This window comes from Leiobunum rupestre, chromosome 6 (assembly GCF_980474605.1).
Source record: "Leiobunum rupestre chromosome 6, qqLeiRupe1.1.hap1, whole genome shotgun sequence".
Taxonomy (NCBI): domain Eukaryota; kingdom Metazoa; phylum Arthropoda; class Arachnida; order Opiliones; family Sclerosomatidae; genus Leiobunum; species Leiobunum rupestre.
This window is the reverse complement of record NC_143389.1, coordinates 66025298-66049938: the sequence shown is the minus strand read 5'-3', so window position 1 is coordinate 66049938 and position 24641 is coordinate 66025298. Positions and strand designations below refer to the sequence as shown.

Here is a 24641-nt window from a genome sequence, read left to right as displayed (position 1 = left end):
ATAAAATGGAAATTTTCCCATTGAAAATAACATGGGATTGGACCGATTCCAAAGGGTTCCTCCCCCCTGTGAAAGATTTTAAAAAATTGAAAAATTTTAAAATACCAAAATTATAACTTTTTTTAAAAAAATTGACGAAAAGAATCAAAATTGATCACATTTTGATCAATTTGAACCAAATGGGTGAAAATTAACCGATATGGCTTAAATAGAAAAAATTTCAATTTTATATTGTCAAAAACATTTTTAGTTGCCATGACAAAACCGTTACCCTTTGAATAAATTCCCTTTAGGATTTTTCAAGTTACATGAAAGTCTACCAATCCCTCGAGTTTGAACGAAATCGGTGTGTAACACCTCGGGTCGTCTCCTTGTCAGTGTTTCCAACCACGATATCTTATTTTTTTTCCACCTTTCTAAAACATTTTAACCGAATTTCTTAACCTGTTATATGATCCGAATTCCTAATTTTTTCACCTGTATCGAACTGCGATTAACCAAATTGTTTTACCATTTTCTTATTTGCTATTTGGTCTGATAACACCTATGTTTTTTCACCTGTAGAAACATCAGGTTAGCCGAAATTTAAAGCCATTTGCTGATAACAGTTATATAGTACAAATAATAAAAATAAAAATTAATCTGTGTTATCCGCGATATCAGAACAGAAAGAAAAAGTTACGTTTGCCTTACCTAAAATCAAGCTTTTATAAAAATGTCGTTTTAGCCTAAAATTAGAAAAGGTAAAGGTGTTGATCGTGTCATCTGTATAATCCTTAACAGGTAGAAATGGGAACCACTAACTCTAACTACGTGGTTCGTAATTAAAAAATATTATATTATTGAAAAACAATTACGAAACTAGATTATTGAAAAAATACGAAATTAGATTATTGAGAAAATATGAATTTAGATTATGGAAAATAAGTACGAATTTAGATTATTGAAAAAATATGATTTACATTATGGAAAAATATGAATTTAGATTATGGAAAAATTTGAATTTAGATTATAGAAAAATATGAATTTAGATTATGGAAAAATATTAATTTAGATTATGGAAAGATATGAATTTAGATTATGGAAAGATATTAATTTAGATTATGGAAAAATTCGAATTTAGATTATGGAAAAATATGAATTTAGATTATGGAAAAATATGAATTTAGATTATGGAAAGATATGAATTTAGATTATTGAAAAAAGCTTGCGTAATATTAGAAAAATTAAAAAATAAATCAGGAAAATGTTCGTGCACTCAAAATATAACTTTTTTTAAAAAAATTGACGAAAAGAATCAAAATTGATCACATTTTGATCAATTTGAACCAAATGGGTGAAAATTAACCGATATGGCTTAAATAGAAAAAATTTCAATTTTATATTGTCAAAAACATTTTTAGTTGCCATGACAAAACCGTTACCCTTTGAATAAATTCCCTTTAGGATTTTTCAAGTTACATGAAAGTCTACCAATCCCTCGAGTTTGAACGAAATCGGTGTGTAACACCTCGGGTCGTCTCCTTGTCAGTGTTTCCAACCACGATATCTTATTTTTTTTCCACCTTTCTAAAACATTTTAACCGAATTTCTTAACCTGTTATATGATCCGAATTCCTAATTTTTTCACCTGTATCGAACTGCGATTAACCAAATTGTTTTACCATTTTCTTATTTGCTATTTGGTCTGATAACACCTATGTTTTTTCACCTGTAGAAACATCAGGTTAGCCGAAATTTAAAGCCATTTGCTGATAACAGTTATATAGTACAAATAATAAAAATAAAAATTAATCTGTGTTATCCGCGATATCAGAACAGAAAGAAAAAGTTACGTTTGCCTTACCTAAAATCAAGCTTTTATAAAAATGTCGTTTTAGCCTAAAATTAGAAAAGGTAAAGGTGTTGATCGTGTCATCTGTATAATCCTTAACAGGTAGAAATGGGAACCACTAACTCTAACTACGTGGTTCGTAATTAAAAAATATTATATTATTGAAAAACAATTACGAAACTAGATTATTGAAAAAATACGAAATTAGATTATTGAGAAAATATGAATTTAGATTATGGAAAATAAGTACGAATTTAGATTATTGAAAAAATATGATTTACATTATGGAAAAATATGAATTTAGATTATGGAAAAATTTGAATTTAGATTATAGAAAAATATGAATTTAGATTATGGAAAAATATTAATTTAGATTATGGAAAGATATGAATTTAGATTATGGAAAGATATTAATTTAGATTATGGAAAAATTCGAATTTAGATTATGGAAAAATATGAATTTAGATTATGGAAAAATATGAATTTAGATTATGGAAAGATATGAATTTAGATTATTGAAAAAAGCTTGCGTAATATTAGAAAAATTAAAAAATAAATCAGGAAAATGTTCGTGCACTCAAAATGTTTTCGCTAATAGGAATAATAAACCTATAAAAATCTTTAAATATTATGGAAATAATTTTTCGAAATATTGTTTTACTTTTTTTAGTAGGTGTGAAGTTAAATATGTGGGATTTGGGGCTTGTATATTTTTCCCATTTATTTAAGTTTTGGATACACTAGTGGGAATCTCGGAAAATCCAGGGATTTGTAAAATGTAAGTGTGGGGGATTTTCTTCACAAAACATTGAAAAGTCAAAGAATGTCAGTATAATAAACTTCGTCAAAGTAAGTTTATCCGTTTTTCTGAGGGTTGCATATCCGATTTTATCTCTTGCTAGCGATTGTTTTTGCTCATAAAAATCCGCTAGGTGGAAGTGGTACCTACCTTATAGACTTCCAAATTTTTGCCAGGGATCATTAGGACCAACCTGCCACCCTAGTGTCTATTTTTCGTAAGGGTTACTCATCCATCGGCGAGTTAAATGGGGGATGAAAATTCAGAAATTATATAAAGAAGAATGGATTAAAAATTAAGATTTATATGAACATTTATTTGAGTCGAAAAGAGTTGTTAAACGAGAGGAAAAACAAATATTATTAAGTGTATTTGGAATTTTTTTTAAATTTGACGGGCCTGGGGGCCCATCTACCCTTCATTTAGTTCATAAGGGTCGAGCGGTCCTGGTAAACCTTCGTACTCCTATAAATGATATATTTCGAAGTTCCCAGCATTTCTTTTGAGAGTGAATGACCCCTATTTTCAAGTCTACTACCTTAAAATGTAATAATTCTGATAATTTTATTTAAGATATGAAGAGTGAAATGGTCAAGGAAAATCCCTCCACAAGGTCATAGAAAGGTAAATTGCTCAGAGAACCTTGAATGGGGCCTTTCAAACACGTTATCGATTGCTTCACATTTAGACCGCTAACCCAAAAAAGTTAGCTAAATGACTGCTCTGCCTGTATCTTTTTTGGTAATTTGAAAACCCCTAATTTGCCGTTATCGCTACTGCGTAAAATGTTTATGGAGATTCTCGAGCATAACCTAATTATCAATGAACAAATTTTGCAGAGACTGGGTCGCAAAATTGCTATCTTAAATATTACCGTACCTTCGTCATAACGTTAATGTTATAGACGGAAAATTGCGCAAGGCTGATTAATTTAATGATTTTACTGCTGTACTTTTAAGTTCAATTTAAGAAATTTGTTTTCCGGCATAATTTAAAGACTGGTGCTCCAGTGATCTTGCAATGCTTAAGGCGGGACATAAAAGTACCCCTCGCGTTGATTGGCTCGTTTGTAAATTTTTCAATAACCTAAATTATGGTAATTTTTAACAATATATTTTATATGGGATATTTTAGGTTAGAGTCCACTAAGGTTTATTTAGTTGTCTAATTATAACACTCTGTGAAGGTTCTCTGACGAAGTTATTGTTCCGATATTTTGAATTTTAGCTTCCTTTGCCATTAATAGATGGCAACACGGTCTCCAGTAATTTCGTTCTTTTCGAAGAATCGGATAGCTTTAAGTGGGTTGTCGGTTTAAATATTTCGAATTAATTTGTCACAAGAGCGATTATTTTGTAAGTTTTCCAACAAATTGTCGAAATTTTCACTCACACGCGGCAACTCGGTAATTGCATTTTGGGATCCAAATTAGCCTGAAAGTTGCCTTTAGTGACTAAGAACCAATTGTGCCGCTTCAGTCCCGTTTCTAAGACTCTAATTGATTAATGATTTAACTAAGACTTCGTATTCTAATTGTATTCTGATTACGTTAAATTAGTCGTTCCCACTTTGAGAATAAAACCTGAACTTCGAGACTTTGATGTCTACGTGTATAATTAGCCCACTATTTTTAAATGACACCAACAAACGTTTGCAAAAGGAATTTTTAATAATACCGGATAAGCGTAACGTTTTTGTACGCAAAACGTACACTAATCGATGATTTAAAATATCTTTTTGGACTGAAAGTAAAAATGCTAACAATCCTTCCCTAATTAAGCGCTATTTTCAACGAAACTAAATCAATGAAACTTGTTAGTGAAAAGAAATTAGGGACTTTTAATTCTATTGAGGGGAGGGGCTAGTGTATAGTCAATGGCGCGAGAGTGAAGGATTCAAGCGGGAGCTTCGGTGTCTCCGCCGCTGCCGCCATCGTAGGCGCTGTACGTTTCGTCGATGGCCTGTTGAATGAGGTTAATTAACTGTTCCAGTAAATCGGTGTTGCTAACGGTCCCTCCGACGTCGCCGGTGAAGTCGTAAATTCCGTTGAAAGGGAATTGGCTTTGTTGCGATACGGGCACGTAATACACGATGGGTTGCGAGAAAGGGTATCCGCCGTAGCCGTATCCGTAGCCTCCGTAGCCCCCGTAGCCTCCGTAGCCTCCGTAACCGTATCTGCGACGTCCGTAATATCCGTAAGTGTACATTCGGGAGACCCCGCCGTTTTCGTAATTGATTTGGTCAATCATATTGGACAGTAGAGCGTTGTTGCCCGCCACTCGGGCGAATTGGATGGAGAACAGGTAAATCCTTTGCCACGCTCTGATGTGCGAACTGACTCTGATGATTTGCCTCTTCGATCTGGTCCCGTTTGCCTCCAGGAATTCGTCGTTTAGTTCGAAATTCGTAGACTCTTCCTGATCTTTAAATTGAATTAAGATTATAATTACGTAACATTTAAACATTTCAACAAGTACATCGTAGTTGTCAAGAAGGTAGATAGGGTATATTTCGCTTTTATAGATACTCAGAATTAAGAAAAATGAGTTTATTTATACCATAAGTAACATAATAACGATAAGCATGACACTTATTATTGCTTTAATGCTAATTTTCTAACCGAACCTTTCTTCGGCAATGACACTCTCTTCAAGCTGTGACTTGGACTCGCGACTTACCATTTTGGATGACTCCTTTTTGATAAAAATTTAAGCCTAATATCGGAAAGCACGTTCTGGAGTCGTGAGGGGCTTTGGCTTGGTTTAAAAGCCCGCGTGCGATTCACGCGTGATAAAAAAAACATGAGCTCGTGGCGCCAAGAAAAACTTTTTTAATTTTTATCATTTTAGCCTAATATTCCGCCTATCTATCGGAAACCAGATATTTCGGCTTAGCGGAAGTCTCGCATATTTTAGACACTAGAGGGCTCGGTGCTGAGAAACATCTTTATTACGCAATAACTATGAAAATCAGTTTGGTTGTAAATCTCGTTAATTGCCATACTTATTGTTATTATGTTACATATGTTTATACTTAGGGAGAATGACCGTGCTCTAGTGTTCATTTTGCACCGACGTTTGTTTCAATGGCACCGGAATTAATTCAGTTAGTGAACCAATGAAACACCTAGCAGACCGAGAGGTGGACTGATTTAACAAAATAATTATTACACCCCCCCCCCCGCCCGAATAAAAATATTTAATTAAAGTTTTATAGGAATCCCCCCTACCCCAATATCCCATCAAAACAATTATGGCTGTAGTGATTCCTTTTCTGCAGCATTTATCTCTAGCGGCATGTCATATTGATGACCACGTGAAGTCACTCAATCATTCCTGTCCAATTGGCCAAGATTAAAATTAAGATTGAGCTGTGGTGCTCATAATTATAATTTATAACACAAATGCCACAATACCGCTGAAAAGCACCGAGTCACAATTCCCCAAAAATGTATTTTTCTTGACCTTCATTCACTAAAAAAATAAAATAATTATCAATATTTATGAAACCATTATGTTTTTTCATCAACTTCATTTGAAAAGTCTATACAGGGTGTCTCAATTTGCTCGATCAGGCCAATTGTGCATATTTGTGCATTGCATCAGAAGGTGGCATTTTTTAAAACATTTTGTAAAAGTCATTAAAAAACATTTGTCACTTGGGCTAATTATTATTTGTTTATTTTTCGAAATCTTATAACTGAAATGCATGTTACCTACAATTCGTTAAAGGCTATTGCCTGCTAGTACAACTTGTTTTTTCCCCCAACCTCCAAACTCAGTGAAAAATAGGTCCTTTTCAACCGAACCAAAAATATTTTTACACTTTCGACTATGCCCTACAACTTTTCTATTGAAACATTTTGCGTGACACCTACCGGTGAAAAAAATAAATTTTCCAAAATGGCACAAAATCGTTCGATTTTTCTGAAATTTAGTAAACAAAGCCTTCCATACCTAAAAAATAAACCCCGAAAATTTCAGAACCCTAGCATAAATACATTTTGAGAAAAATGGCCTGATCGAGCAAATTGAGACACCTTGAATATAGATAGTTTTAATAAAGACCTACGAATAAAACAAACTCTAATTAATAAATCAATTGTTCTAAATTTCCCCATAATCACAGAGCTAAAAGCAGATTTAATTTCTTTAAAATTTAATTAATATGAGTTGTCCAAAATTGCTGGTTCCGCTCATTTTTCTCAAAATGTTTATGGCCCAGATTTTTAGAATTTTTTACATCGTAAATTTCAGAAAAATTAACAAAACGTTTTATTAGGAAAGTTGTAAAGCACACTCAAAAACCTACCAGTAAAATTATTTCGTTTGAAATTGACAATTAGTTTTCATGTTGATACCACTCACAAATACTTTGGAAATGTAATATGTCTGATCTAACGTTTGATAATACATCAACCCATTTTTGTATGAATATAGCAGATCAAACACTTAATGGAATCACAAACACAGATCGTTGGATGGGAGAAGAATTGCCCGTTTTTATGATAAATTTTTCAAAAATAATTAAAAAGGGAAATTTTAAAAGAAACAAGACGTACGACGTTCAGAATACACACAATCCTTCTAATGTGTTAAGTTTGTTTGAGCTATTCACAGCAACCTGCAACGCCGGTATCGCCACCAAAATATATCCACGGTCACACATATATACATATTTACCCTTATTTGTTACTTCTAGTCATACTTTGAAAGCATCGAAAATTCCTTCGATCAGTGTCACTTTTATTTTTTACTTCTTATCACACTTATTTGTTACTACTAGTCAGCCGTTGAGTGTCACACTTATTTCTTCTAGTAACTTATAGTTACTTCTGATCACACTTATTAGTTACTTCTGATCACACTTAATTGTTACTTCTGATCACACTTATTTGTTACTTCTGGTCACACTTATTTGCTACTTCTGATAACACTTATTTGTTACTTCTGTTCACACTTATTTGTTACTTATGATCACACTTATTTGTTACTTCTGATCACACTTATTTGTTACGTTGAGTGTCACACTTATTACTTCTGGTCATACGCTGAAGACTAGGTAGATCAGTGTCATACTTAATTGTTACTTCTGGTCATACGTTGAAAGCGCGGTCCACTCTGAACGGCTTTGAATAACGCCAGAGGGAAACGGGCGCGTAGACCTCTATAAACAAGCGGATTTACAATGTTCGAAATTGCTGGGCTCCGTATACAATGCTCAAAAAACCTTACTTAAAATTAAGAAACATATTTGCAACTCTAGGTCATATGTAAACCACAGCTATTCAAAAATTTAACTTTCATGAAAATCGAACTTAAGGAACGTTATGCCGACTTTCAGGCGGAAATATAAGTGTCACGCTTATTTGTTACTTTTGGTCATATTAGAACGGCCTCCGATAAGTGGCACACTTATTTGCTACTTCAGGTCATACGCGGTAAGCATCGCGTATTACTCCGATAAGTGTTACACTTATTTGTTACTTCAGGTCACACGTTGTAAGCATCGCGTATTACTCCGATAAGTGTCACACTTATTTCTTACTTCAGGTCACACGTTGTAAGCATCGCATATTACTCCGATAAGTGTCACACTTATTTGTTACTTCAGGTCATACGTTTTAAGCATCGCGTAATACTCCGATAAGTGTCACACTTATTTGTTACTTTTGGTCATATTAGAACGGCCTCCGATAAGTGTCACACTTATTTGTTACTTTGGATCATATTAGAACGGCCTTGGAAAATTCCAGAGAGAAATTCGCGTAAAGTCTCTATAACCACGCGTATTTCCAATGTTGGAGTTGATGGGGGTACTTAAACGCTGTCCAAAAAACCTTACTAAGAATTAAAATTAAGCAACGAATTTTTCGGAATTTTGCTCCGATTCCGTTCCGTTACAACAAATTTTCGGAAATTTGCTCCGATTCCATTCCGTTCCTCTACTTTCTTATAAATTAGCACCGATTCCGTTCCGGCGCCGCGGAACGGAACGGAGTCCGCGGTAACGGAATAATAATTGCACCAGGAAATTATTGTGTTTTTTTTTTCATTTTTATTTATATCTGCCTGTTGTTATTACCCGCTTACTATTATCATTTAAAGCGAGCTCCAAAGCAATTAATAATACAAGTATCACTTGATAATTCCACCCTCAACCGCGATACAGCGCAATAAACCATAACACGAAATGACCTCTTTATCATTTCAGGAGTTACAAGATGGCAAGTTTAAACAATTATCTGGCGTAAAGCCCCATTTTCATGCTCGCTGGTAGCGGGTAAAAATCAACAAAATCCGCTTCCACTACACACTTTTTCACTTTCCGCGTCGATCTGTTTCAAACAGATATTTTAGCTTTATTTTCACGCTTGCGAGTGGCGGATGCGAATTTTGATTATTTTTATCCGCTACCAGCGAGCATGAAAATGGGCCTTTAGTCTTCCGAACTCGCAACAAGAGTCTGCCACACTTGTTCCATGATGGAGTCCCATAGGAAAATTCCAACTGTGCCAGATGTGGGAAATTTGGTGGTTAGATATTTAATATCATTACCGTGCTGGCGCTCCGTCATGCTGGAACCAAAGTCGTCCCCAATTGTTTTCGAAGGCTGTTTTGAAACTATGTGTATACACTTGGAATTTCTAAGGAAGACTATGGTGATTTTTTTAGAAACGGGTGTGGTTTACAGCGGAGATTTCGCTCGCGACGTGCTAGCTAGACTCCGCTCCTAGTCAACATTTAGAATTGTCTCGAATAGCGGCTCACTTCCCTCCTTTATTCTCTTTTTAACAATCTAAATACGTAATTTTACACGGAACTAGACCATCTTCCAGAAGCACGTGGGAAATTCTTCTGCGTCTTCAGTATGAAAACTAATCGGGTTTTTTTAAATTCATTTTCGGTTAAGTCTTTTTTCTTAGTTAGTAAAATTGACGCGTCTTCTTAGGAGCGTCAGCCAGCCCCTGACGTAGTTATTACTTCCTGGTTCTGTAAGAATGGGCCAATCTGACGATCGTTGGCCAGACTTGCCCTGACCTTTAATCTAAATGGTTTTCGATGATGATGATAAGGGAAACCCCAATTTGGATTTAGGTCATTTCACATATGGTTGCTTTGGCGAGTGAATGACTTATCTTTGATATGTTACTGCAACAGTTACAAAATTCATATCGGCGTTGCAAATCTCCATCACGAGCTGCATGAGTAAAGGTCACACAATACGGATGATAGCTGTTATCTTGGATTAACAATAGTAGTGCCTACCTGGATATATAACTTGGAAAAAGCCTAACAAGCAAATGACTTTTGCGACAGCAGCGCCGCTTCGGCGAAGTTAACGGAGAATTTCCGAAACTCCCGTAACACGTAGCCTTCTACAAGCCAGAACCCGTAACAAACACTTAGGAAATGCACGCGGGACGCTAGAGTGATATATCCAGCTAGGCACTACTATTGTTAATCCAAGTTGTTACAGTGTACAACTCTCAGTCAGTTTCGGTTATAACGCTTGATCGAGGGTAGCCAATGAAGTAGGCAAGGATAATATCTTCCATCAGTGAAAAATAGGTATTTCCAATGAGACCATTTTATCAGTAGTTCTTAAGACCTTTTCACACGAGCCAACTTTTCAAATCAAAATGCTGAGTCAGCAAAAATGGATCAGTGATCCATTTTTTTCTCGCGTACTTTTTTGGTGGATCAACTCATCGAACTTTTATTCACACGAACCAACTAGTTTACTCAACTCAAAGTTGACTCATCTAGTTGGGTCAAAAGGTTGGCTCGTGTGAATAGACCTTTCATTAAAAACTTTTGCATACAACCTGCCGGTGAAAAAATCAATTTTCCAAAACCTTGAAAAATTTCAAAATAAAGTGATTTCTACTGGATGTATACACCCTAAAGATTTTAGAATTCTTCGTTATTCCCGTTGTGAGAAAAACTATCCAGCAAATTATGACACCCTTTAGAGCGGCAATTAATTATTGTTGAACACTACTAGGAAATCAGTCTTCAAGTCGAATTGTTAATCTTGTTTTAATGAGGCGGATAATAAAATTTTCTTGAAATTTTTGGTTACGAAACAGCTTAAATTGAACCTCAAAAATAAAACAAAAGTGGCATATTCCGAAAGAAGACTTTCTGGTCTTAAAATAAAATCTATTTCATTAAGTTTTTGATTTATCGAATTTTGTGTAAAAGAATTCATTTTAGGTTAAATGATTTTGAAAAAAGCAAAAATGGTCATAATTCTACCCGAAAGAAGTGAATCGATCTGTTTTAATCATTGGTAGTGTCTTGGCCACGTGTATTTGTGCTATTAGTAGTAGTTTAAGAGGACTTCTTGCTCAGTCACGGCCTTGGCGGTGAACATATCTTCGTTCAAACATTCACATTAGAAGAAACATGAATTGGAAGCTCACTTTTTAGAATAATAATAACTTTTTATTAATTTTGCATAAACAAAATTTTTATACTCCAAGAAGTGCCTTTAAAATTAAACGGTTTATTTATTATGTTTTTTTCTCATTTATAAACTATCAAATTGTAGTGCCATAAAATTGAAACAATCACTATTCTTAGCCGCGTATGAAACACAATGGCATAATTAAATCTTTAGTTTTAAATAGCGACTACTTTTTCAGTGTTTTATTCAAAAACATTACCGTTTACTGAATTTTCGTTCTAGTACGGGGAAACTCAGTTTGTAGATCTATAGCAAAATCCTACCTTCAATGGTGATGGCCTTGGAAACATTTGACGACACTGATAAAAGTGTGAGGTTAATTAGTACTAATTTCAATTGTCTTAAATACATTTTTCTAGACGCGTGATTTGTCACGAATGGAATGAGGGACTTTATTAATTTGAACTCCGCGAATGGAAATTAGAAAGCTTCTGTAATTCTGGCAGTTCCTGTTTGTTCACTGACGGCTGTAATATCTAATGATCGAAGTAGGTCAATTTGCCAAACAAGCAAAAATCGAGTAATGGTTAAACACGGACTATTTGATGTTTTAGGGGGACATTTTTCCAGTTACGGGTCAAAGACATTTAAGGACTACTACCTTTACGCAGCTGCATTTCGTGCTCGGAGAAAATTCGAATATTAATTAGAACAGATGACAGACGATTGTGTTTGCCGAGAATAATTTTCAGAATTAACAAATATCACGGTGGTTCGATTAACTCAAACCCGAGTATACGCTTACGCGTATAACTTTGTTTCGCAAAGTGTGTCAGTTAATTTTTATTGTGATATATTTCTAGAATACACATCTTTAAGGAATTTCGGACTGCAGTTTCTCACTAGAGGCGCAAGAGGAGCCGGGTTCGATCCCAGCTTGTGGCACTGGGTGAAAACTCGGTACAACTCCTTCCGCGTTGAGTTTGCAAGTTCTCTCCCCACTGGTTTAAGGGGTTTCCCCTTCCATTAAAACTTGTCGAGGTTAACGGTAATAGTTAGTGTAGGGAGCTGTTGGCTCGATCTCGTGGCATGCAGGGCTTGCCACCACCCTCCTACGCATTGTAACCCGGCCCGCTGAATTAATGGCTTCAAAAGTCGCTTGATGACTTAGGCCTAAGTTGTGCCTTGGGTATTAGCCTAGCTGATTATTATCTTTTGGGTATGATCTCCCTCCACACAGCAATCAATAGCTATTTCAACTTGACTGAAACAAAAAACCAACATAATTATAGACCTAATTTGAATATCTTTGTGATCAACAATACTTTGCTCTCGATCTCAACGATCAGATTCTTATACACGATCATTTTCCGGAGTTCCAATTGCTTTATTCTAACTGCAAACGTTTTATTTTTATTCTACGAAGATGCCTCGAATGTCCGAAATATGCTATTACCAATGTAAGACCGGATTTAACCTAACCTAACATCTACGTTTTAACATAAATTCTTATGTTATGTAAAGTGTAACAAATCTCATCAATCATTGAAAAAACTGATTCGATCATGTGAAACGATTAGCTTCTTAAATTCGACCATTTATGCCACAAGGTTGGAGATTTACGGATAACATGAAATAAGACGAATGGAAAATATAATTAAATTTAAACAGTTTTGTCTCTATGGAAAAACAAGTGTGGCGTACGTCAGTTCAAATGGCAGTGGGGGATCTCTATAGTTAATTAAATTCACTTAATTTAAAGCAATATAATTTTTGATTTGGTGGATGTACGCTTATCGAACATTTCAATTGCTTTTCAAACCATTAAAGTTCGAATAAATAATACCATGAATGTAATTAAATTCAGGGATTAAGTAGCCCTTCATGTAACTTAAAAATCCCCAAAGGGAAAATATGCGATGGGCTTTAGTTTTACCATGGCAACCGAAAACGTTTTTGACAACTTAAATATTATATTTATCTATGTAAATTAACATGGCAAAATCGAAGATTCTTAGGGTCCCCCCCTTATGAACGTATTCAATTTTTTTTAAACAAAGGTGGTTAAATTTGGGTAAATATCCAATTTTTGGGTAAATATCTAATTTTGGGTAAATATCTAATTTTGGGTAAATATCTATATTTGGGTAAATATCTAATTTTTGGTAAATATCTAATTTTGGATAAATATCTAATTTTGGGTAAATATCTAATTTTTGGTAAATATCTAATTTTTGGTAAATATCTAATTTTGGGTAAATATCTAATTTTGGGTAAATATCTAATTTTGGGTAAATATCTAATTTTTGGTAAATATCTAATTTTGGGTTTATATCTAATTTTGGGGAAATATCTAATTTTTGGTAAATATCTAATTTTGGGTAAATATCTAATTTTGGGTAAATATCTAATTTTTGGTAAATATCTAATTTTGGGTTTATATCTAATTTTGGGGAAATATCTAATTTTTGGTAAATATCTAATTTTGGGTAAATATCTAATTTTTGGTAAATATCTAATTTTGGGTTTATATCTAATTTTGGGGAAATATCTAATTTTTGGTAAATATCTAATTTTGGGTAAATATCTAATTTTGGGTAAATATCTAATTTTGGGTAAATGTCTAATTAGAATCTTCGATTTTGCCATGTTAATTTACATAGAGAAATATAATATTTTAGTTGTCAAAAACGTTTTCGGTTGCCATGGTAAAACTAAAGCCCATCGCATATTTTCCCTTTAAGGTTTTTTAAGTTATATGAAGATCTACTTAATCCCTGAATTTAAACAAAATCGGTAAGTTACACCTCGGGTAGTCTCCTTGTTAGTGATAATTACTATGTTGAGACTTTCCGTGGCCATCATGGAAAAAGCACGAAAGTTGGACTTTCAGACATTCGTTTAAGAAATGCTGATAAAAGATATTTAAATGCCTTTAAGCCTTTGCCTAAAATCGCCTTTTCCCAAATATGGTTTAATTTTCTATCTTTATTACATTTTTGCGTCTTTTAACGTTTGCAATATATCATTCGCCTATTTCAATACGGGTTAGGCTAAATAAATGCCTTGAAAAGGCCGGGTTTACTAGACGTATTCTAGATTAATTTTGCTTTCTGGGACTCTTTATTAACGTTATGGTTCCTTCAAGAGGAAACTGTCTTTCATGTATCTTTTTGTTGTATAATCCGGTCTGAGAATAGGTCCGCCTACTAAACTGTCGGCTCCAGCTGCACCAGACTGACCACCAAGAGCCGGAACGGAGGATAGTTTTCACACATCTTTTGATTAAAATCGATTTCGCCAAAACGCTCGACGATATCATATTCTTAGATCTAACTTTTAACTATTATATTAACTATTCATTCATTTACAAGATTTAAATTGAAATTACGGTAATTTGATCAGGGTTCTCTGAAAAAAATTAATGATCAAAATATATTTATTGATAAACTTAAATTATAAAAATTAAAATTAATTTTAACTTACTGATACTTTTTAAAAAAGAGAAATTAAATCTTTTAAAATAATAAATGAAAATATTATAAATAAGTTTGAAATATATGAACCTTGTGTATGCTAGAATAAATGTAACTAATGATTTAATGTAATCAAAACCCTTTATTAGACGAAGATTGAAAAAGTGTTTACCATTAATTAAACCATTAAACATTAAACATTTGGGTTATATAGTAGATAAGATAATAATTAAAAAAAATAATTTCTTTAGGAATTTCACTTATTCTGTACAACTGTGGTTTTCAAACTAATTTTAGTTCAAGAAATTTTGTTTGTAAAGGACCCAATCGCGTATTGATTTGAATTCAACGACACCAACCAGCCCTAGGCCCCTGGCACCAATTTATCCAACGAAGCGAATTAAATCCATCAAATTACATAGTGTTATAAATAGATAGAAATTGAACGCCACCGATATTTCCTCCAGCGCAGAGTCATTTAGTTATCGGTTGTCGAACGATTTAGGATTTTTTTTCCCCAGAAGGATAATTTAAAGAACTCCAAATAGTTTTCCGATAGGGCAAATTGGTTTCACTACTGGCTAAGACGTAATTGTGTGCCAATGTAAACAAACTTTCTTCGCGTCTCTAATTTGAACGCACCCCCGCTTTGTTAAGTGGTCTTCTAAAGACCGATCAAATTACACGTAGTTCAAAAGGAACTTATAAGAGTTGAAAATTAAAGATAGTTTCCCTGGATATTTAGGTCCACGAATTCCCGTCTCAAAATATTTCCTCGTTTATTTTAGAAAAAGAAAGAACGTCCAGAATAGGCTCCTACAAATTTTGGAAATTTAATTAAGACTTGGCAAAAATTCGGGTCTCCTTTGATGCGCGACCTCTTTAAGAATCGCGCAACAACGCGTCCAGCCTTTCGCCTGTTGCGTGAATTTCGCTGATATTGCTCGCTTTTAACGTAAAACGCGTCGTTTAAAAGTAGGACTTTAAAATCGATAATCCTAGTTCCTATTCACTCCTTTTACAATTTGAAGCCCAGATATCCAGCGCCCTATCGTGAAGATACCAACTTAAAAGGGTGATTAATGCAAAAATTTAAACGGCCCAACTATGTGCAGAATTTTTATTGAGAGATACCCCTTGTTTTTTTGTCCAGAAGTTCTTCAGTTTAATAGAATAAGTTCATTTCTTGACCCTTTTAAAGGGAAATTTACCGTCCATTCCCTATTTTAATAGGTGACGGGGGAAACTCTACCAAGCGTGAATTTTTTCATTTAGCCAACTAAATAGATTAACATATCGTTTTAGTCTTTAAGGGTATAAAATGATTTACGATTACACAAAAATTGCGTTGCATGAAAAATAACTCTTTACCCGTTAAAACAGACGGTGGATAATGTAAACGTCATTTTACCATAATTTGTCAAAAACATGAATTTATAAATTCTACCTGTACTTACTACTAAGCTGAAAAGTAACGTATTTCAGTGGTCACTGTGTTTGCTCGTCTAAGAAATAAAATTACTCGAAAATTGCGTTTTCCTAATTATAAAGATCGCTATTTTTAAGGTAGAGATAATCATTTTCAAGGTTGAGATAGCTGCGTTTTTAGTACCATAAGTGTATAATAATGTTACATAAGTGTGACACTTCAGTAGCAAAAGTTTGACTGAGAGCTATTCACAAGACAGACTGCATTACGGTCAGAGGAACTGATTTTTGTCATGGTGGAGTAATAAGTAATAATATCTATTTGTTACGGAAAACTCATGAGACTGTCGTACTGGTATATTCCCATTCGATTGAAATCCCATTCGACCGAATTCAATATGTTTCCGAAATATAGCCCAAAAGGCGGATTCGGTTCATTGGGACCTTTTGTTTTGTTTTTTACTTCTGCCCCGAGATATAGCAGGGTAAGCAAAAAACGTTATACCTAAACAAAATTGCTACAGGTGTACTAACGGTAAGATTAGGTTAGGTTAGGTTAGGTTAGGTTAGGTTAGGTAAGGTTAGGTTAGGTTAATCTCTCACTTCCCTAGGGTGGCGCGCTTTTATAAATATATTTATGCTTTGAACTTTTTATTTATATCAAGAATACAATAATTCGAACAATTTCATTTTTTAATGTGAATGGTGAAGTTTGTAGCAATTGCGTCGAGTAACGCTAACGCGACTTCTTCATTCGAACCCTACTTTGTGAGCTATTTTCTCCATTTTAGCTAACTGGCTCCAATAAGACTATCAACACTTATTTATATCAGCAGTAAACCTATTTAAAAAAAGTCTCATAAAAACGAAATTGGATGTACTATAAAATAAATTATAAACGTGCAAAATTGGGCTGTAAACCGCACAATTGGGGTATTTTAGATCGATTGGGACTCAATGTTAAATCGTTTTCGAACGAATGGGATTCCGGTCGAATGGGACCAAAGCGTTGTACTATTTTACAAATTTTTTTAATAAATATTAAAAACTTTAAAATATATACAATTACACTTGATAAAGGATTTTGTAAAATCCGAAACGTTGTGGCCCAACGTTGATGCTGTACCCATCACGTTGTAATTGTATAGATTTTAAAGTTTTTAAGATTTATTAAAAAAAATTGTAAAATAGTACAACAGTCTCATGAGTTTTCCGTAACAAATAGATATTATTACTTGCATTACGGTCTTTGTCGCAGTTTTGCGTCCGCTTGCTAACGCGTCACACATGGGCTTTGCTAGCGCCTCGGTAGGGTGAGATTTTCTTCTGGTGATGACGTCACTCCGTTACTAGCTCTCAGTAAAATATTCACCAAAGTGACAAACTTATGGAACATTATAATAGACTTATGGTAGTACGTTGAGTCAATCAAAGTCAAATCGTCTAAAATTGACACTTTAACCACATTATTTATTTCAAAGTAAGTAAATTTCAAATGCGCGATGCCCAAATTGTATATTACTAAAAATGACGTTTTTTATTGAGTACGATTTGATTGTAAAGATTGAAACAACCTATGTCGTGACAACGGCTGGTAGTGTCCTCAAAATAAATGTCATAACTGACGAGGAGACTACCCGAGGTGATTATCACGGATTTGGTTGAAACTAGGTGGTATGTAGACCTTATGGTAACATGAAATTTCACCAAGGGAAAAGTTGCAATGGGCATTAGTTTTGCCATGGCAACCGAAAATGTTTTTGACAACACAGTATGTATATTTTCCCATTGAAAATAACATGGGAATCTGAGCACTTCTAACGGTACCCCCCTGTGAAAATTTAAAAAAAATTAAAAATTTCAAAACCAAAAAAAAAAAAAATAGATCAAAATTGAAAAATGAAATGAATTTTATGATATTTTGATGAATTTTGGTCAATTTGATCAAAATATGTAAAAATAGATCAGATTGTTATTTTGAATGGGAATATATACATACTCTGTTGTCAAAAACATTTTCGGTTGCCATGGCAAAACTAATGCCCATTGCAACTTTTCCCTTAGTGAAATTTCATGTTACCATAAGGTCTACATACCCACCAAGTTTCAACAAAATCGGTGATAATCACCTCGGGTAGTCTCCTCGTGAGATTAACAGCGTATTATAATGAATCGAAAAGACGCCTGGAAAATCTCCCATTTTCAGGTACTGTTCAATTTGAAATATATCATAATTTTTCTAAGATATAAATAAATCACACCCAAGGAATAAGAAAATTTAATCAAAAGCTTCAGTAGTTACATTTTATTATAAGATTTTAGTATATTTTTCAGATTAACATTTTGAAGGTCGGGATGGGCCCTTCACAAGGTTGAAATTGCGATTTATTTGTAAAACCCTATTATAAAACGTTTATACTTACCTTTGATGAAAGTAGTGAAAGTTAAGTCGTTGTTTTCATGTCAACTACACTCACCAATTTTGATTAAACTCGGGAGTTAAATATACTTTCAAGTAACATAAAAAGTACTAAAGGCATATGCTGCTACGGGCTTTACTATTTCCATGGCAACAGAAAACGTTTCTGACAACTAAATTAGAACATTTCTCAATGTAAATTAAATCGAAGACTATTTTCTTTATAAAAAAAAACAAATTATGGGTAAATTTGGGTATATATAATAAAATTGGGTAAGTTTATGTCAAATGGGTTTTGGGTAAATGCAAATGAATATAGAAAAAATCGCGAAATTTTAAGAAATTAATAAAATGTATGTGTATTGTTTACATTCCGGATAAAATAGGGCAAATTTACTTTAAATATCTAAAATTGGGTTAATTTATATTAAATGTCTAAATTTGGGTTGAATTAAAGATAATATAGGCTAAATAATGTAAATTTGATATATTTTTGGGAAAGGTATATAAATTCATAAAATTTTGAAAAATTATTAAAGATTTGTGGAAATTGTATACATTTAAGTGAATTTGGATAAAATTGGATACATTGTGGAAATTTTGTAAAATTCAATAAATTCGTGTAGTTTTGTTTAAACTGTATTAAATACGTGAAAAATTAGTAAATTAATGTAAATTAGATACAATCGTGTAACTTGGATAAAATTGGATCAAGTACTCTTAATTGGAAAAATATTGGATATATATTAATAATAATAATCAGCTAGGCTAATTCCCAAGGCACCACTTTAGACACAAGGCACCACTTTAGGCCCAAGTCATCTAACGACCTTTTACTAAAATTTACACGAATTTTTGCAAATTTACATGAATTTTGGCAAACTAAAACAATTTTATCCAATTTTTACTAATTTACAAGACATTTTCCACTTTAGAGTACCTGATCCAATTTTATCCAAGTTAACGATTGTATCCAATTTACATTAATTTACCAATTTTACACGTATTCACTAAAGTTTACCCAGAATTACACGAAATTTTCATTTATCAAAATTTATTCAATTTCAACCAAATTCACATAAATTTATAAATGTTTCACAAATCCTCTATCAAATTTCCAAAACTTTTGTGATTTTATATATCTTTCCCAAAAATTTACCAAATTTACATTATTTAGCATATATTTTCTTTAATTCTACCAAGATTTAGATATTTAATATAAATTAACCCGATTTTAGATATTTCAAGTAAATTTCCTTTTTTTTATCCTGAATGTAGGGAACAGATAAGATTTAAAAATAATTTATTTTTAGTACTACAATTTTAAATCAATTTCAATTTCAATTTAGTTTTACATATGTTTTACAATGATAGTTTATGGGCTAAATCATCAATGACTTGTAAGCCCTACAAGTGATGCATACCTATAAAAAATTCCGTTTGGCGAGTCCAGGGTAAGTATAGAACGGGCAATGCCGAGATTACCACGTTGATGTACAGAAACGTGCATTATACTAAATGTAATGAAGCTTAAAAATTATAATCTACATTAAATATTTATTGAGTACTTGTAAATTTACGAAATACAGGGTGTTTCAAAAGGTTATGCAAAAATTCGAGGGAATCAGCGTAAAAAGGTAAATTTAAACAGATTACAAAGTCCTTTTTTACCTATCACACGAACACAAACCTTAATGTTCGCATTTCCCTGCTGCTTGGTTTTTCGCTTGTTGCAGCCTACTTCGAGGGGCTAGTAGGCAGCACAGGCATACTACTCAACTCACCCCTACAACTCCTTAAACCTTTTGCATAACCTTTTGAAGCACCCTGTAAACATTTTTAAATGCATTTATGTAACGCGCAGGATCCTTCAGGAATACACCACTTAGGCTTTACGTGCAGCGCTCGCGGCGGCAAGTTCGAGAAACTCTAGTACGGGAATGTGTATTGCGGGAAGCCTAATTAGCAGGCGATGCCTGACGTAAGGTTGGTGTCTAAGGCTTTAAGCCGACACCATTTTGGTTTTTTCAAAAAAATGCCTGACGTGAGAGAAAACATTTAGGGGCCTTAGACAACCACCAACTCCCAAGGCTTCTTGTTGTACTGTATTTGTAGAAATATAACAAAATTAAACAAAAGCTTAGCGTGGCATTCCTTTCCAAACGATCGTCCATTGAGAGATATTTGGTTGAGTAAAGGAAAATTCAATGTTAATATCAATATAACGAAGCATACTAGGGTATGTTCATAATATTTTCTTGAAATAATAAATGTCAAGAAAAGGTTTCTAAAAAAAGGTTCTGTACCTTGTTTATTTTCTTTGAACACCAATGTAAGTTTTTTATAATTATATCTTGTAATGTAAACAAACCGTTAACTTTTTGTCTCATATTAGTTAGAAGACTGTTCCGGTACCATTGGTAGTTTTGGTACGCAACAAATCAGTGAATCTGCTCCACCACTGACACTCACCCCAAATTCTCAAGAACTACTGGTAATAAGGGGATAGATTTATTTCTTCTTGAAGAAGAGTTTTAACTTTCGGGTTATCGATAAGTAATTCAACAAGATAGTTGTGTAAATATTTAAAAACCATTGAAATATATTTATTTTGATTACTTGTCAACATTCATATCTTGATAAAAATGCTTTTAAGTAGTCCGTTTTGCTAACCTTCTTATACTTCATTCCCATACAGTGGTTCGTTCTTTTTAACTCATTTTAAAATTATCTCGGGTATAAATGCATTCATGAATAAATGTTAAACTTTGAACCATGCACTCACAAAAAAGGTCATCTTTCACTATTCTGATACATATTTGTTAATCTTTTTGATTTCCAGTGTACACGAAAAAATCAAGGGCTTTCAAAAGTTGTATAATAGGCACATGTGTTATTATGAATCGCTAAAGTTTGAAATAACTGAGCTCTTTTGCCCTCATCGAGAGATCTACGGTTTATTGGTCTTGGGTCCTACCGAATCTTGAGCGAGTTCTTTACTTTTGTAGGTTTTCCTGGCACACGTTTAGTTATAATTAAGTCTTTTATTGACTTGGGGTATGAAACACTGTTCCCTCCAGGGTTTATCCATTTACAGAGCCTCCCAGTACAAGTGACGTCCTCAGGCAACTCCTTTAAGCTCATGTACTCTCTTAACGCATTGCCTGTAATTTAAGAAATGTTGCAATTGTCTTACCCCGCAGGACATTCGCAGTAGCTATGCAGCATTTGCCCTTCTGGCTTGGACAATCCAATTACAATATTGTAGTTGCCCATCTTCATTGACGGAAAGAAATTTGAACGAATTGCACATACCCTATTACCTTCTTTAAGAGGCTGGTCATTGTACTAGAGTTTTTGAATATAGCCTACTTCAAAGAACCTAAGCCCTTTAGCTTTTCTGTTTACATCGAATAATTTGCTAAAAGAATCTTCACAAGTTCCAGCAAAACGAGGAGGGAAACCGTTTAAACCTTTAACCCACGATTTATTCTTTTTATAATTGAAACCTGAAGTCCTCCATTTATTTGTGTCTAATACACAATCTGTAAAACTGGTACTTGCCATAGAAAAATAGGTTTAAACTAAACTTTAATTTCTTTAAATGACTAAGCCTTGGTCAAATTAAATTTTCTGAAGTCGACGTTTACCCTAGAGAGCAACACGCACAAATGAGGGAAAAATTTTAATAGCAAATTCCCGCACTATAGCTTCACTTTATAGGTTATAGATGGCGCTCGTGTATTTTGCGCATGCGCAGAAGATAATTCCGAATCGGTGTATTCAACAGAAAATAGATGAAATTCGAAATTCCCACCGCTGATTTACCGGGAATTAGTTCCAGTATCTCTCCGCCAAATGTACTAGATATTTTGAATTTCTTAACATGCAACTGAGTATAGGTAAGCTACACTTCGACAGATTTCAATGTGATACCATTATTAAAACGATATTTGAACTCTCAAGATGGCGTCCAGCAACTTAATTAGGGTTTCACTTTGGAAATCTTCCAATTGAACTTAATTTTTGCATTTTCATTTAGCCGTTAAAAATAGCGTAACGAAGAGGTCCAATTCTATAGCTTTCCCCACAGAACCAATGATATTGATTTGACAAGAAGCAAAGTTCGACGAAAGTATTTCATTGTGTTTACAGTACGAAGAAAATGAGGCAACACAATTTTCGAATTCAATCCCCTTTTTAAAAATTTAACGTCGTCAAATAAAATCTAATTGACTCAATAGAAATAAAAATGAGACTAGAACCACAATCGGATTGGGGTGAGATGTTCCAGCTAGAAAGCCGCCATTAGAGTGGTACCCGCATATCCGCGCCATCTAATAAAAAATTTAAACTACATATATGATCACGTGGCATAACGTTGAAAGCAACGTCATCTGGTTTGCTTACCTTCTTTGATCGGTTTTCGACATTGTAGAGTTGTAAAAAAGTCAGATTTATTAATTAAACGACATTAATTAAAGTTATTTAAACAAATTACGTTCACAATAATCTAAATTACAGTATTATAAACGTTTTAAATTTACTGGCCTTGAAATAAAAGAAGCTTAGAAAGCTCATGTTTAATTGCTTTCTCTTTCATTTCCAGGTTTTTGTCTCTGGAAATTTTGATCAGGCGAACTTTGGCATATAACATAATGAATTTTCTAATTAAACTATTGCGATGTGGGCCCATCCCAAACTCAATGTCCAATAAATGGTCTTGGAGTTCAATGAAAAACCCTTATATTCCGAGATTAGTATCAAATAATTCCTTTAATAATTACATACTTATGAAATGAGGAGCATTTTATTTATTTCCGAAATCGGTTAGAACAAAACAAACAGAACGCAATTTCTTGGCCATTTTTAATTTTCCACGGTTATGCTTATAGACGCGAAAAAAGCAAACACAAAACTACCGTCACTGCGCACGACCCGATGCGCAGTGGCTCACAACATTCAAAATTTCCGCCGTAACCATGGTGAAAATGTTTAATGTTCTTGTTAGATGGCGCGGATAGCCCGATTCTACCCTAATGGCATCCTTTTAACTTGCCCGTTTCTTTTGCGATTGACGGAAAGCGCCGTGGTTCTAGTCTCATTTCTATTTCTATGATTGACTCTTAAACACTATTCTTTCAGTTTCAGAGCAATAATAGCTGACGATGATTTTTTGGTAAAGCTGGATACACAAAGGAAAATTCATAAAACTACTAAATCAGACAAGACTAATAGGCGATGCAAAAAAGTTACCTGAGAGCGACAGTCAAGCAAGTCGAGATTTTGACTTTTGAAAAAAAATTTAAATAAGAAGACTCGCGTGTTTTTATATTAGGATGACGCGTTACATTTTTGCAATAAATTTTTATTATTAGATTATTCTTGTTATTATTCTAGATATACAATCAAAAGTTCGTTCTTCTCAAATATAAGTTTTTAGACTTGCTTGACATTTTCTCTCGGGTAGGTAATAGAGGAACGAGGTTAGGTACGACCAAGGATGTAGTTATTTCTATTTCGGAAGAAGGAGAGAATCCTTGCGCATCGTTGTCGAACGGGGGGGGGGGGGGGTTAAGACGTCACTGGCGTGAGCTGCAGTGGCGTTGCAAGAGGTCAATTTTAGAGAACCAATAAGATACCTGGCTGATTTGAAGTGGTTTAGGGGATGGAGTGAAGGTGTTTCGATCTAGTCTTTATAGTCATTCTCTCTTAGAATAAATAAATATATTCTTGGCGCGACATAATTCATTTTTGCAAAGACGCTCGCAATTTTTGTTTGTCCTGGTAAACATTTACTTTCGCGAAATCAGCGTTTTTTTCCTCCATATAAAGACAAAATTTATCAAGTGACTTGGCTACGATGCTTAGAAGGGTAGTGGCCAGACCTTCATGCCACGCGAATCAACAGCTCCCTACAATTATTATTACCGTTAATCGAAGCTAATGTTTATGTAAAGGGGTAAACTAAGAACTCGATAGGGGAAACAACTGATAAAATCGACGTTCAGGGAGTCCCTTGCTAGAGCCTTATTCATGAACTATTTTTTTTCAAGAACCATTTAAAGAAAAATTTCCAAAAAGTGACTCGAAAAAAATAGCTTTGAGTTTAGCAAAATCAAAGCTTCTCCCCCCAAAGAATTCAACCCCCTTCGGTACGACCCTGCGTATAGTTGTTAATTAAATCCTAAGGGCACGACTGGACCATTTAATAAGAGTGTCCATTATATACATCATTAGGGCATTGAGCTAGTTCCGTATAGCGCGTACGTG

The 24641-nt window shown here is 33.9% G+C and overlaps 1 protein-coding gene across 1 annotated transcript; it reads right to left on the bottom strand.

Annotated features, from left to right (window-relative positions):
- Positions 1-4452: 4452 nt before the first annotated feature.
- Positions 4453-21712, bottom strand: LOC149943201 (uncharacterized). The gene is made up of 5 exons (XM_090179580.1): positions 21692-21712; positions 21565-21644; positions 21464-21519; positions 5312-5389; positions 4453-5055 (listed from the first exon to the last, which is right to left on the bottom strand). Exons 1-5 carry the CDS (start codon positions 21710-21712, stop codon positions 4529-4531), a joined length of 762 nt encoding a protein of 253 aa, XP_090035706.1. The 3' UTR covers positions 4453-4528.
- Between the last annotated feature and the right edge of the window lie 2929 nt (positions 21713-24641).

Coding starts and splice junctions, on each gene's coding strand:
- LOC149943201 (XM_090179580.1), bottom strand. CDS start 21,712: ATGACCAGCCTCTTAAAGAAG. Junction 21,520..21,564: donor TACTGCGAATGTCCTGCGGG/GTAAGACAATTG, acceptor CAATGCGTTAAG/AGAGTACATGAGCTTAAAGG. Junction 5,390..21,463: donor CACTTGTACTGGGAGGCTCT/GTAAATGGATAA, acceptor TTTTAAACCAAG/CCAAAGCCCCTCACGACTCC.